The sequence below is a fragment of the Pleuronectes platessa genome, chromosome 23 (assembly GCF_947347685.1).
Source record: "Pleuronectes platessa chromosome 23, fPlePla1.1, whole genome shotgun sequence".
In the NCBI taxonomy this organism is placed as follows: Eukaryota; Metazoa; Chordata; class Actinopteri; order Pleuronectiformes; family Pleuronectidae; genus Pleuronectes; species Pleuronectes platessa.
The window spans coordinates 13743536-13758290 of record NC_070648.1 but is presented as its reverse complement, the minus strand read 5'-3'; the positions used below and the strand labels follow the sequence as shown (position 1 = coordinate 13758290).

The 14755-nt window shown below is 41.7% G+C and overlaps 1 protein-coding gene across 13 annotated transcripts in view; it reads right to left on the bottom strand.

The window, feature by feature from the left end:
• The window catches only part of camk2d1 (calcium/calmodulin-dependent protein kinase (CaM kinase) II delta 1), a 114882-nt gene extending 103255 nt beyond the window's left edge, over positions 1-11627 (bottom strand). For all 13 annotated transcript variants that reach the window (XM_053416784.1, XM_053416783.1, XM_053416790.1 and 10 more), the window contains exons 1-2: positions 11298-11627; positions 7736-7830 (exon numbers count right to left, since the gene is read on the bottom strand). In XM_053416784.1, the coding sequence (XP_053272759.1) occupies positions 7736-7830; positions 11298-11359 (157 nt within the window). In that variant the 5' untranslated portion in view covers positions 11360-11627. The remainder of the gene's footprint in view (positions 1-7735; positions 7831-11297) is intronic.
• Between the last annotated feature and the right edge of the window lie 3128 nt (positions 11628-14755).

Sequence of the window (14755 nt, the reverse complement as noted above, 5' to 3'; positions counted from 1 at the left end):
AATTATGAAAGTAAGTCCTTTTTTTTTACCTAAACGGAAAATCCTGCAGCAGGAGGAAACTCTCATCACCTGTACACTTTTGTAGTAGAGCAATATCACATTGATACATTATTCAAATCATGAAGGGTGTTTTGAAGGTGCATGTCAGGAGTTCTGGGACTACATCTCCCACAGGTCAACACATTCCAGGTGTACCCATATCTGCTCAAACAGCAAGTAATGAGCAGAAAGATTCAATTCAGAGATCAGCCCCCATGTAGAATAATGACCCTCCTATTGCTATTCAAGATGCAGAGATAAGAAACGGGCAGCGAATGAATGAAGGCATTGCTCTTATTCAGAGAGCAAAAGAGCTTCAGGAGGGACAGAGATGGACTGACCTTGGAGTCTCAGAGCTACTGGAAGGGTTTATTAAGGCAGAAAAGAGCAACACTGTTAGATGTCATCTCTCGATTGGAGAACCCAGTCTCGGTCTGACAGACAAAGAAGCCCTAATTAAAGCAGGCAGCCTGTCCCTCAAGTGGCTGGCCTACTTGGCTAAATGAGGATTTAGAATAAAGCCCAGGGGGAATACTCCAATTTATTCTCATGTTTTAAAGAAACCAGGAGAGACAGCACCTGAGTGGATGACACCGATGAAAAACAAGCTGGAAGGGTCCTCCAAGTAGGTATGACTGAATGACTACATGAAGTGAAATTTATTTTTACACTTTTCAAATAAAACATACATAGCGCTTTTTTTTTTACAAATCTAGACCAGCAGCCAGGGGCACATCAGGGTTCAGCGAGCTGGAAAACCAATTGAACCACCAACCTTATGGCTAGTAGATGAGCCGCTATTGCTCATGAGCCACAGCTGGCCACTGTTGCTGACTCACATCCTAGCCTCGACGCCCTCTAAAATAACGTCTGAGACTTTCCCTGATATCAAGCAGGAAGACTTACATGATCTGCAAAAAGAAGAGATCCAATCCTGAGGCCACCTGACACACTACAAACATCATCTTGAGAATGTGGAAGAGGTGAAAAGGTTTGCCCCTGGCAGAGCCCAACACCCACAATACTTGCTATTAGGAATAGGGAGAATATTGTGATAGGTTGGAGAAGACTAAGTTTTATGATTTGCCATTACCAAAGCAAACCTATCGTCATGAGCCAAATGTTCCTGTGGTGTCATCCAAGTTTTTACCCTAAATGTCGGCTTGAGTGGGTGAAAGTGCCAGCCGAATGAGATCGTCAGAAATGTCCCTGAGCAACAGAGTGGGCAAAGGTTCTGGCATTAAAGCCATGACATACCGATGACATACTCCAAAGCAGTGGGTGGTCAAAATGAGTCACTTGCCAACCACCTTAAAACATGAAAAGAACAAAAAAGGAAGGTGACCACAAAAACATGGCAAGGGGAAAAGGACCCTCCTCTAAAAGCATTGAGTATTAATAAAGCAGGAGGATGATTGACAAAAGGAACACTTGCATGACAGAGTTTACTTTTGATGATATTCATTTATTTCCAGTAGCATCCAAGTTGATGATATTTATAATCCTCTTCAAAGAATTGTTGCTTGTTACCTTGTAATTTTGTCAATATGGAAAATGTCTGTGCATATACAGACATTTTTACAGTCGCATTCACGCATCCGTCATTTTGAAATCGAAGAATATCAACATCAGCCTTCAAATATTTCTATGCCTTCAAGCCAATTTACGAAAAAGAAAAGAAATCAGACGGACAGAAAAATGACCGTTCCTCTTTATTTTCTTCTCCAGGTGGATTTATAAAAACACAAAAGCTTGACTTCAGATAAACTGAGCCACTAATCCACAGAAATCCATCCGGTGTTATTATCCCAGAAGAGAAGAGACAATGAAGCTTATCAGTATTGATGAGGTGCCTCCAGTGGGCTCTGATTAACTGAGTGATAGGAGGCAAATCAGCTTAGCGCCTGCCAATGTATTTCATCAAACAGTCGATACCTGCCATCTGCTGCCTGCCAAGTGAGCAATAAAAAAATAAATCTGAAAAATTGTTCCCTACTGACTCTTAAAATTATGGAGGGCATGTCACAAAATGGTTTTGTATTAGACTACTTGATTCCCCAATTGAAAGAATATGATTACATTTGGTTGGGTTCATTTTTCAGCTTGCCCTCTCATGCATGCCAGTCTATGGCATGTGCTTATCTTACATATTTCATGCTGTTGATTTCCCCTGACTTGTTGTCCTCCATTCCTTCATTCTTTCAATTATTCATCTCCTCTTCATCCTAAATACAGTTGGATAGAGTGTGAAGGTGAAATCAGACTAATTACCGTTTAAAAAAAAAGAGAGATAGAATAATAAGTCTGTCTTTTGCCAGTTGATTGATGGGTAAATTATGCAGCCAGCGATGAAAATACCTTTTGCTGAGGACTCCACCCCGCTGACAGTTGCTCTATTGCATGGCAGCCTGATTTCTGTTTTTCATGCTCCCTCGTGTCGTTCTAATGAGATATTTTTAGAACACCGTGAGCAGCTGTGCATCAGTTACAAGAACAGGGAGTCTGGGGTGAAAGATTACAAATATGCAAACATATACGAACGCTGCTGCCATAAGGCTATGGTTGGTTTTCCCTCTGGACATCTCACACTATGCCATTTCTCTTCATCGTTATTGAACATGGATGAGAAACCCCACAAGCTCACAGTAGCAAGTAAGAAAGCTCTAAAGCCTGTGGTCTCCGCTGAATCGGTCACAGAGGGTTTAAACACACTGAGGTCTTATGTTCACGTAAAAATCAATACAGACTCACAGAGCCTTGGTGAGGGGAGGAAAAAAAAGAAACACTAGTAGATAAACAAAGACCTGGGTTTGTAAAGAACATGTGTACGATTCTTCAGCCCTCGTTTAACTGACTTCAGCTTTCTTCCGCAGATCCTGACATTTGGAAATTTCCCTTTACAGCTGAGAGATCAATGAGAAGATTGATCCACTCAGTCCTGTAAACAAAGGTGCCAAATGCAGCAGCTGGTTATTTTAGCGGGGGGGGGGGGGGGGGGGCATATCTGGCTGTGAACAAACAAAATCTGCACAGCAAGATATCTTAAGATAAAAGATTAAGACTAATTAACTCAAAATATTTGTTTAAAAATGACAATTTCTTCAAAAATATAATGTAAAAACTTCCAAGTCATTGAGCATCTTTCAAGAATTATTTTTAATCTCATTTAACATTAAAAGCTGCTAGAGTCACGTTTCTTTAATTCAGGTCCTGAAACTTCTCAAGTTCAATTTTGGGGTATTCCACTTGAATGATTCTCTGCAGAATTTTCCATGAAGGGCTTTCTTAATATTTTACATTTCATTCATGCATAAGCAATTAGCTCAGGGTCTTTAACAAAAAACATTGGTGTCAGTGGACATCATTTAGGCAGAGACTAACTCTTTAGGTGGTTACGGGCCATTACTTGTGCTCGTGTCAACAACAGCTCACTGGTTTCCAAGTCATAGGCCATATGGGTCAGCCAGGACCTAAGGGATGAGCTGTCGTAACAATGATACAGGACACGCTCAAATATTCTGTACACTGTACACACAGCTGCTTTGTGTACCGTCTCTTTTCCCCTTTATAAGCACACACACACAATATAGCTCCCTTGATCCATCTCTTTCATTCCCAGTCTTAGCAGGGGACTCTTTGAATGGCGTGTTGAGTCCCTGACATTAGCTGCCAAGCCAACCACTGCACTGCACTGCACTACACTCCCACCTCCCATAGAGCTGGACAAATTTACAGTTTGTGTGTGTGTGTGTGTAGGTGAGAACAGGGAACAAATCTGAATACAGACCATTTGTTCGAAGGGTCAAGTCATAACCCCTGTTGAATCGTTGGCACAGGCATTTTAGGAACTTGCATTGTGTGTGTGCCTGTGTGTGTATGTGTGTCGATATGACCCAAGAAGAATTTACACAGCTCATAGAGATTAAATGAAGCCAGATCGAAAAGGGGCAGTTTAAAATTCAGTAAACAATACTACTGTTCATTGTTTAACTAAATGCATCTGAATGATTCATACAACACTCACAGCATCCTACACTCGGGCAATTAACAGCACAAAGACTGTGATACAGTCAAATGCCCATATTACCCCACGGACTATATTTAGTTCTCCATCTCTTTTGTTTCCATGGGAATGAGGAGTTCGGTGTGAGTGGCTGGGGCCTCGGGTATTTTCCAGAAGCAAAAATTACAGAATGGCTGGCTCCCGAACCAGAGCTGGCGTTTCCACAGCCTGGTGGGTTTGTCAAGTGATCATTTCCACTCGGCCAAGTCCAAGCATCACTAGGTCTCTGTGTTTAACCACTGTCCTAGTTTTCCCTTCATTCAGGCCTGCACTGTCACTGAGGACATGCTTTCACTTCCGCACATCTGGGTAATGTTTTAGTTATATGCTCGGGTTTTATTTTTATTATACGAGAGGCAGGGGGTTTCCAAATTAATATTTTTCCAAATTTGTATTACTAGTACTTCTTATCTTGATCGTATATATATATATATTTTTTTTTAAAGGTAAATAAGCCCTTGTGCCGAATCTGGTGAACTGCTTTATGACACAAAATGAAAGCCAGGGGGAAACTACCATGGTCACTGCCTGTACACACCAACAGATGTAAACACATCTGTGTAAACCACTGTGTCCATTCTGAACTATATCTCACCCTTGACAGCACCACATTGAAGATTTCACGAAAGGTAACACATTGTGCAAACAAGGACAATTAACCTGAAAAGGAGCCAATGACACTTTCGAATGAAACATGAGCACCAACGGCTGTTAAATCTTGATCGTTTCAACTGAAGTCTGGCGAGCCTCACAGCCTGGAAACAGTCAAAGAGGAGGCTGCACCCGGAGGAGTCCCACCAACGCTGCTCTCAATCCAAGCTGTGTCGTATCTACACATCAACGTCCCGTTTCCTGATTCCCCTGGGTGGAGGGGGTGACCTTGCACCAAGCTTTTACTTTAATAAAACAGTATACAGCAAGGGATGGCCCAGATGCTTCTCACAGGATAAAACGATTCAATGCCAAGGACATAGGTTGACAACGCAATTGTGCAAATACAGAAAGACTCAGACACCAAGAAATACAGACACAGAATGTAATCCCCACTGTTAAAGCTGATGCCCTTGCGAACAAACAGATGTGATTTTGAATAGTCTACTTTCTGAGAGCACATGATCCATTTTGTCTCAGAGTACTCCTGATGTTGTACTTGTGAGGCCAGCTGTGGTACTCGATTACGTCAATATTTCTTGGAAGTGCACTGCACCAGAAAGCACTTCCTGTTGGAGCAAAGCCCAGGTTTAACAGCCACATGAAGGCACTCCAATGAGGAGGAGATTCCCGTTTAGGATTTCCCATCACGCAGTAGCAGTGGCAGCGACTCGGGGGTTTCCCCCTCATTGAAAGTGGCCTTCGAGGTCAGCCCGCCTGCTTTAATATCCATCATCCATTCTCACAGTGCGCTACTGTATCTGCCTGTGCGTTAGCCAAAGGGCAGGAAGTGCCCCCAGTACTCCCTTTGCTCTCTGAAATATGCTCTTATTATATCAAAGCAACCAAAACATAAAGATGTCTCAGTCGTTAGTCGCACCCCTCAAGAGTGGCATTTTTTATTTCCATCAGTTAGTGATCAGTTTTCAGTCCCGAGAAGAAGCTGCAGAGTGAGTACTCCTGTCCACTTGGTTAAAGACGCCCGTGATGGGTACAGGCTGGATGAATCTGATTTGGGTGACAAAAACCTTGGGGGTGTGGCCCTATATTTTTACTCCTTGTATGGTTTGTCTGAGTTCTGTTTTTTAGTGACAGTGAGGATGGCCTCATTTTAACCACATTGTGGCTTCTCGGCATGACCAGCGATGGTTTGTGTTGTGGCCATCATGGTGAAGGCAGCAGCCACAGCCGAGACATGACAGTTACAAATCTGATGAATCACAACCACAAGCAATTTTTAACAAACACCTTCTAAAGAGGAGAATTTCAAAAACTCCTGTTTCTATTCATCCATGTGAACATGTAAAAAAGATAATTTTTTTTTGTCAGGATCAATGTATTGTTCTCAGTGAAAGCTACAAAATAATGAAAAATGTGCTATCTCCTAATGTTAAAGACAGTGAAAAAGAGTTCCTGGATCCTCCCTGTGATCTGCATCTGCACCAACATTTTATCGGTTCTTCCTTGGGTCACGCCTCACCCCTCCAAAAAGCTTCCTGTAAATCTGTTGGCTAGCAAACATCACCTCCTTGGCAGAGGTATATTACCACACAAAGTACAGTGCTTCAAAGTTGAAGCAGCAGATTTGTCTATGAACTGTGTTGGATTTTTAGAATAACGTTTACAGTTATTTCACATACACATTGGTTTCTTGACATACGTCTGGCCAACCTGGACCATGTTCCCCTTGCTAACGTTCATTCTACCAACAGGAATAACAACCAAACCTCTGAAAATAAGCCTCTGCCTCTGATGACTGAAACATTTCCTCTGTGTAAACTCAAAAATCAACAAAAACTAAATCAGATTTTTTTCCTTACTTCAAGAAGTTGAATTTCAACATTGACAAACACCAGAGCAGCGACGCAGTCAAACACTTGCATGCACACACACATCTCTTCTAAGCTTTCCATTTCCCCCTCATTTTCTCCTCCAGGTGAGGGAAGCTTGGCCTCAGTGAAGGCATTGGGCCAAAGCAATCCGGGTATGGAATCAATCATGGACTCCCCTTCTATAAACATCTTCCCTCCTCTCCTTTCTGCTCTCGTCCCTTTCATCGTTCATGTTCTCACCTCAGCCACAGCACCAATGATTACACCCAGGCATCACAAACTCTCATTCAGTCCCTCGTTTTTTTTTCCCCACCATATGGCAAGACTGGCTGTGAATGAATAGAGACACTGTGTCGGGGATCCATCAGGAGTAGCAAGATCTCTCTTTAGTTCTCGTTTCATTTTCAGTGTTGCCCCTTTTCTCCCTTATTTAAAAACCCCATGCACGCCGTCGTTTTGTTTTGTTTGTAATTCATGCAGCTTCCAAAGATTTGAGGAAACCCCCTGCTTCTCGGGTGAGAGGCTGCATCTGCTACCGCTGTGCAATCGCTCCCATCACCATGTGCTTTTTCAAGCCCATCTCCTTTTGTTCGGTGTGTTTGTGTGTCGCCGTCAGCCCGTTAGGTTCTTGTGCAGGGATCAATCAGCGGCGCACAAATCCAATCCGCGGGAGCCTCCGCCCATGCTGCACAGATAATCACGGAGGGATTGAAAAGGTGAGGGATGGAAAACAAAAGCGCACGCAGATGCAAAAAAAAAAAAAAAGGGTGGCACCATGAGGAGAGAGCAACAGGAGAGAGTTTCTCCATTCTGCCATCATGTCGCCTTCACTAGCTGGTATTCGACTGTGAAAACCAGCTCTGCGAGTCATGGGCAGCTCATCGGAGTTCAGGGGCTGTGGTCGATATGAGAGAAATGAGTCATGAAGACGAGCTCCCTCGTGTTGGTGCCACTTTGATGAGTGGAGTCAGAAAAATGGAAAGCGGGGGGAGGAGTTTAGAGTTCAGGAGGAGACAGTTGGTGAACCATTTCAAGCTGAGACACTGCGGCCACATCCTCTTGTCTTGAAGCTAAAGTCTTGTGACACAGCGGCAACATGATGAGTGACGCTTCTCATGAGATTGAAGCCGGCTCAGCGTTATGTACTCACCCCTGGTAGAGAGCTTCTTGGTATTGATTATTTTGGCGGCGTATTCCTGCCCCGTAGAAATCTTCATGCACCTCCTCACGACTGAGAAAGCGCCCCTACACGACAGGAGAGAGCAGAGATCGGTCAAAACACAAAGATCGGTCAGTTTTGTTACAGAAGGACAGGGGGAAAACCATCCCTGTCCAGACAAGTGTAAACATGAGGGAAATAATTATCTGTGGAGGCTCTGTAGTTGCATAGTTCCAGAAAACAAGGGGGAACGGTAAAAGACTAGTTGGAATGCTTTAGATTTGCTGCTGGTAGGCAAAGCTGATGCTGGGTCCTGACCAGGCTAAGGTAAGGTATACACACACATGTTAAAACTTCTGCTTAAACATCTATCCCTATTGCCTCTGAACTAGCTTGTAAATCAAATGGATCACATTAACACTATAGGGCCAGTGGTGATTACATTCTCAGTGGCTTTGCCGCTTGAAAAAAGTGCCACAATGTCACAATGTATTAGCTTTTGATGGCCGCGAACTAAACAGGTCTTCTATGGGGGAAACCTCATGGGTAATCATATTCAGTTCTGCATGTCGACTTTGTATAGTCTAAGTGTGTGAAGTTTTAAGTATATTTAAGTAGAGGCTTTAAAATAAACTTAATGGGTTACACTGTATTTTGCTATTTTTCTTTGCTAACTAATCTTAAAATCATGAATTATTCTTCGTAAATATACTCTGCTTCCTTGGATTTTATGCACTTATACATCCACGGTCCTACAACTAAATAGCATTGCTGGGCAAAATGTTACACACACACACACAGGTTGTTCCTCCCCCAACGGCTGCACCTCGAGGAAGATGTCAGTCGAGCTCAGTTGGTAGGAGCCCACAGAGCTCAGATTAAAAAGGTCACTGAAAACAACTAGAGAAGTAGATCATGTTGCATCTGCAGGCATTCAATTCAGTGAAAACAGATATTCCCACCTATTGACTCATTCTAAAATCGCTTTGACTGGCACTGTGACACCGCTCTCTTCCGCTTTCCTTCCTAACAAAATAACAGCCACACCTTTAATTGCGACCAGTTAAGTGCTCAGCCTGCACCCATGTGACAAAGGCTTACAATAGATGCTCCCTCTAAAAACATGCAGCTGCAATAACATGAACCTAAATTACTGAGCACGTGGAGCCATTAAGAGAACTCTCCCTCCAGATACACATTCAATGAACGTAGCCATGGATTGATTATTAGTTATCAAAACTCCCATAACCGTTATTCGGCCATGATCCTCAATAAATGATTTATTGAAGGTTATCAGGTGTTAAGTCAGTTTGATAAATGATAAATAACTGGAATGTTTATAGCACAATAAAAACGTACCTGTAAGGTGATATAATCATTATAATTATTTCACTTTATTACTTCTGTAAAGTGTAAAGATGGAGTGTAGGTCGCGGTTTTAAACTCTTCTTTACATTTCATAAGTTATGTGTTCTACCTCCTCACTGCTCTTGTAAAAAACGCATACATTGATCATTTGCTTTCTTAACATTGATGGAAATTATATTGCAATAATTTAATATTTTTTTATAACCCAGCCCTATACAGGTCACTGTGCAGAGTGTACCAACTCCTCTGAAATGAGTCTTTCTAAGGTTAAATCATCCGTGTCAGCATGTGTTAGGGTTAGATGAACATTTTGAACCAATCTGTAAATATGGAGGAGCCTGAAGGAAGTCCACATTTGTGCACTAAATGGGCAGAAACTTGTTTAAACCAATGACTGGTGCAAACACAGCAGACAGAGAGGCGCTGTCACTGTCTCATTTCCATCTATACATACAGGCACATCTCTAAAAATGTGATACTGGAGAATTTATTCAGAAAATATAGTTCAAAAGGGGAAGATTTCATATATAAGATTCGTTGCACATAAAGTTATACGTTTCAAGCGTTTCTTGTTTAATGGATAGACGACTCAAAATACTCAAATATTTCCTTAGAGAGCTTTAAAAACAGGACTTACAACACAGAAATGTGAAACTTCTGAGAAGAATGTTCATGTATGCACTCAATACTTAAGAAAAGGAAAGGAAATTGGAATCTCCTAAAGTGTATCAGTAGACTAAAGCCTGAAGTTCTCTTAACTCTCCTGTTAGACGACCAAAAGACCATCGAATCAAATCATCACCGACTGTGGAATCTCCACAATGGAGTTCAAGCGACTGGGATTCTGTGCCGCTCCACTTTTCCGCCACACTTCTGGGACCTTGACTTCCAAATGAAATGCTAAATTCACTTCTATCTGAAAAGAGGACTCGTCCTTTTTCTTGCTCTCCTCACCCCAGGTAACACGCCTCTGATGTCGCTTCTGGTTCAGGAGAGGATTGATAAGAATGCGATGGTTGCAGCCCACCCCAGGTTATGCAGAGGTCTGCGTGTGTTGTGGCTCCTCCCTCTGGAGGGTGTGGACGATTGTCTTCTGGACAACGGTCATGTCTTCCCTATCATTGTGGTTGTACTGAGATCGAATATTTTAGATTCTTCTTTTTATACTTTTTGAGCTGGAGGCTGTCATGATGAAAATTATGATTAAAAAGTATTGAAACTTTTCAGTTTACGTGCAATGAGTCTAAGGATAGTTAATGCTTCAGCCCAGGACCCCAAAATAACCCTCCCAGAGACTTGCGACCCCCATTTACAGGAAATACTCCCAATAAACCCACTTATCGTAACGTTTCCTGTGGTTCTGGAAACTGACTGCAGTATCTTTGGGGAGGAACGTGTTTATCTAGTTTTTGGAATAATCAGGATTAAGATATGCTGTAACAAATAGTTGTACTTGATCTCTCGTTTTGAATAATCAAGGAAAAATATTGAAATATAAAAAAAATAATGGGGGGGGGGGGGGAGATTCACCTGTAAATAAAACATAAGGTCGCAGAGCAGACACCTGCGAGTCACTCCTCGGAGTCCCCTCCATCAGGCTTTTTTCTTACACTGCAGCTGACTAAGAGAAGCGGGTCAACATGTTGCCTGACCTGCTCTGACGAAGACATCCACACCAAATTCCACCCAGATTTCTGCGTGTTTTCACTTGTCCGGCGCGTCCCCAGAAGCACATGACCTCAGGAGTATTCTTTAACACGAATAAGAAATTAAACATGATTCTTTTTTAGTCCGGCATGCATTGCAATGCACACGGCGCCGCTTTGAATGCGATTTGAACTCTTTGATTTGACCTGATCGGGGCGTTATTAATCCACGCTTCCTCCACAATAAAAGCTAATGGGCGGGGAGCGGGGGTGAAGAGATTCAAATGATCCAGAGCAACACGAGAGAAGCGTTCAACCCCAAGAAGAAGTTAAACTAACCACTTGCATTCACTTTTTTCTTTTGCGCTGTAAGTGGAGATAAAATGAGATATTGTTGAATTGGAGTTGGCTCTGACCGACTCTCCAGGTGGGAACAGGTAGGAACAGGTGGGCGGAGGTGGCGGGAGGTTTCTGGAGCCTCAGTTGCAGCTCCACTGTCACTAAAACACTGATAGGAGTAGAAAAGGTGGAGAACTCACTTCCCCAGCTCCTCGTACAGCTGGTACTCGTCCGTGAACCTGGTGCAGGTGGTTGTCGCCATGTCGGAGGTGAGTAGGAGCCTGAACGCCTCAGTTGCTTCAAAGTCCTCTGCCCTTCTTCTTCTTCTTCTTCTCCGGGTTCCTACGGACACTTGTCGCCTTCCGCGGAGGAAAGTAAGTCAAAGAAATGAAAGAACTAATGGAGTCTTATTCTTATTCTAATTGGTGTTGTTGTTATTGTTAGTTTTGCGGCTCCTGGAGCTCGGCGTCGCTCCTCTCGGCTCCTGCGCTCTCACTCTGCTCGCTGTTGGAAGTGGGTCGCTGTTTGTGGCGGAGTCAACACCTCATATACCGACGTACACATCCGGGAGTCACGTTTCAGAATAAAACCCACGCTCACGCGCCATTTAATCTGCTTTAATATTTAATAGTTATGAAAATCATAATAATCATCATCATCATCATCGTCATCATCAACATAGTAAAAACCACAGCTTTAAATCCAACACTATAATAAAACGTTAACTAAAGTCATGGGACAGGTGGGTGTTTAAGCTTTGATTTAAAAAAGGCTGCTGACTCAGATGTTTTTGGGAAATATCCTGAATTATCAAATAATTGTTTCTTATACAAATTAAAGTCTTGCTTTAGAGCTAAGCCAGTTTTATACATAATTTGCTGTTTTTGTCTATATTTCTTTTTCTTTTTTCACTCAAAACTTGCTGCTTCCTTAAAGATCATTTTTTGATTTTGATATAAAAAAAATAAGTCATGTAAAAAATAAAAAAAAGTGTCTGTGTTTGTGTGTGTTTCATTGGCTCGCAAAAATTAATAACACCTTCATATTCATTGTTGTTTCAACCTGGCAACTTTCAATCTTTTATTTTATTTTGGAGGTGAAAGCATCATCCGGTTTTGGCCTGATGAAGCTGCATTCTTTCCAAACGCTTCCTTGTAGAAAATCGGCACATGTGCACCACTTAGAGGCCGCAGGCTGAACTGCTACAGGTCTGTCTGCTGAGGTACAGAGAAGCAGCGAATCATCTTAAAACTTCTCTATGACTTTTGTAGTTTTTGTTAAATTGGCTGTTATTGTTGAAAGCATTTATTCCTGCATGTCTGTGCGTTTTTTTGTGTTTGTAATGCTGCTCTATCTCTTCCTCGGTGAGTCGTATTCATCTGGATCTTGATAGAGTTGTTTTATTCATATCTATCTGCATTTCCCGGTACCCTGAGATGACTCAACCCCTGATGTCATGAGATGGTTAACACTGGCTCAGCAGCAGCAGTTTAGTTTTGCAGCTTCTCCAGATGGAGAACTACTTTTGTTAGTTTTTTTTGTCCAAGCCCCAAACCTAGGGCGCAATTTGCACTTCAGCTATCAACAGTAAAAGAAACAACTTATTTTACTAAATGGCCCTGAAAATGTGAAACACCCTCTCCAGAGCCGCTGTTAGATTTGTCCATTCTGGGCTTCTGTGGAAACAACGGCGGGGCAACATGGTGGACTCAGAAGGAAAGAATGAGCTCTAGATGAACACATTTAAAAAAAAAAAAAAAAAAATCTTAATTGCAGGTGATTATATACTAATGAGAAAATAATAAGTAAGTATTTAATCTGGTCTTAGATCCTATTAAATCCTTCACACTGGACCTCGAGGTCGAAGTCGAGCTCATGTTATACAGTACCATAGGTTTTTCAAACTGACTGTATATTTTACATTTAAAACAATGACCTGAAAACTAACAAGTAACAGTTAGATAAATATAGCAGAGTAAAAAGTACAATATTTCCCCGAGAAATGTAGAGGAGTAGGAGTATGAAATAAAATATTGTGTTATAATACTGCACGTGCCTCAAAACTGGACTTAAGTAAAGTTATTTCCCCCAGTGCTTATTAACTATATCCTCTGGTGTCATGAGTGAATGTTGTTGATCAGACGAACCAGTTTCTGGGAGCTCACTTATTGCAATGTGCCGGGTCAGTCATTAGCAGGAAGCTCCGGGCTAATCAAAGTAATTAGGTCATGAAATCTCCACACAACTTTTTTTGGGGACAAACACACTAACGAAGCTCAACTGAGCAAATACACATCTGAGGAAAGAAAGTCATCACTCAATCCCATGTGTACTGAGCACAGAGAGAACCAGGTCATAACATCTTCCATGTGCAAGGTGATCAGATTCACCCTCCTCGCCAGCTGGATCTTCATTAATCCCCATTTAGCCTCTGATAATCTGATCTAATCCACCTGGGAGGAAGTGGTGGTGTGAAGCAAACCGAGTGCGTGTGTGTGCTTGTGTATGTGTGCGTGTGTGCGTATGTGTGTGATGAACATCGAGACGGCTGTGTGTTGCTACAGAATATAAACAAAGATGTCTGTATCTGTCTGCATCAGCACCATCACCATAACAACGAGCTATTTTTAGAGCCTGCTTCCCCTCTGCTGCCCTCTGGTGATCAGACATCATCACTGACACCCACAGGTCCTTTCCTCCTGACTGGTTATGGTGGGAAGGGGTTTTCCGGTCAGATCAGGGGCCCTGGTTCAGTTCCAGGGCTTCACACATGAAAACGTTTATCCCATGTGTGACTTGGAGCTGAGCTACAGAGCTGTTTAAACTGAGTGAGGCGAGATAGATGCTGTATGACTGATTCCCTTATCGCTCCGATGCTGTTTGTTAAATTCTCCACACGAGGCTGGATTAAAAAAGCTGCCCATGGGCCCATATTCCTTATCCTTCAATTGGTTTGTGTTTATTAGATTACAATCTCTTTTCTAAAATTGACAACACCCCTAAATATTGATCTCTGTCTGTTTTTTGTAATGAACAACCGCCCCCTCAGGACCTGACCACTATGAATGATTATTTCACTCATAAATTGTCTAACATCATTAAAAAAAAACATCAAATACCCTTTGTCTTTTCACTGCAAATATTTGTATATGAGATTCATTTAGATTGATAAATCCCAAAGTGTATAATTTGAATTTAATTTAATTTTTTAAAAGCCACTGTCATTTTGTCAATTTAACAATCTTAACACGCATTAATTTATTGAACTATTTTAGCTGAAATATTTTTTGTATTTTAGAAACAAGTTTTTGCAGGGACTGGATGCCCCTCCTTTATATGATATTATATAAAAATTTGACATTGACAATAATACTGCAGTTACTACTGCAAGATGAGTGTATGGTGAACCACATATGGACAGACTGTCATGGAAGTTTCACATTCTTTTTTCTCTTCTTTTTTTTTCTTACCTGCCTTGGTAGAGTGGATGCGAATTAGCATTCTTGATGACTCCATTATATTAGCATTTTGTATGTTATGCTAATATTCATTACCTATCATATAAACATACAAATAAACATTTTTTTAATTTGTATTTGACAGTTTTGATAATTAAATTACTTTCACAATGTGGAAGTTTACAGGATCTAACATGAAT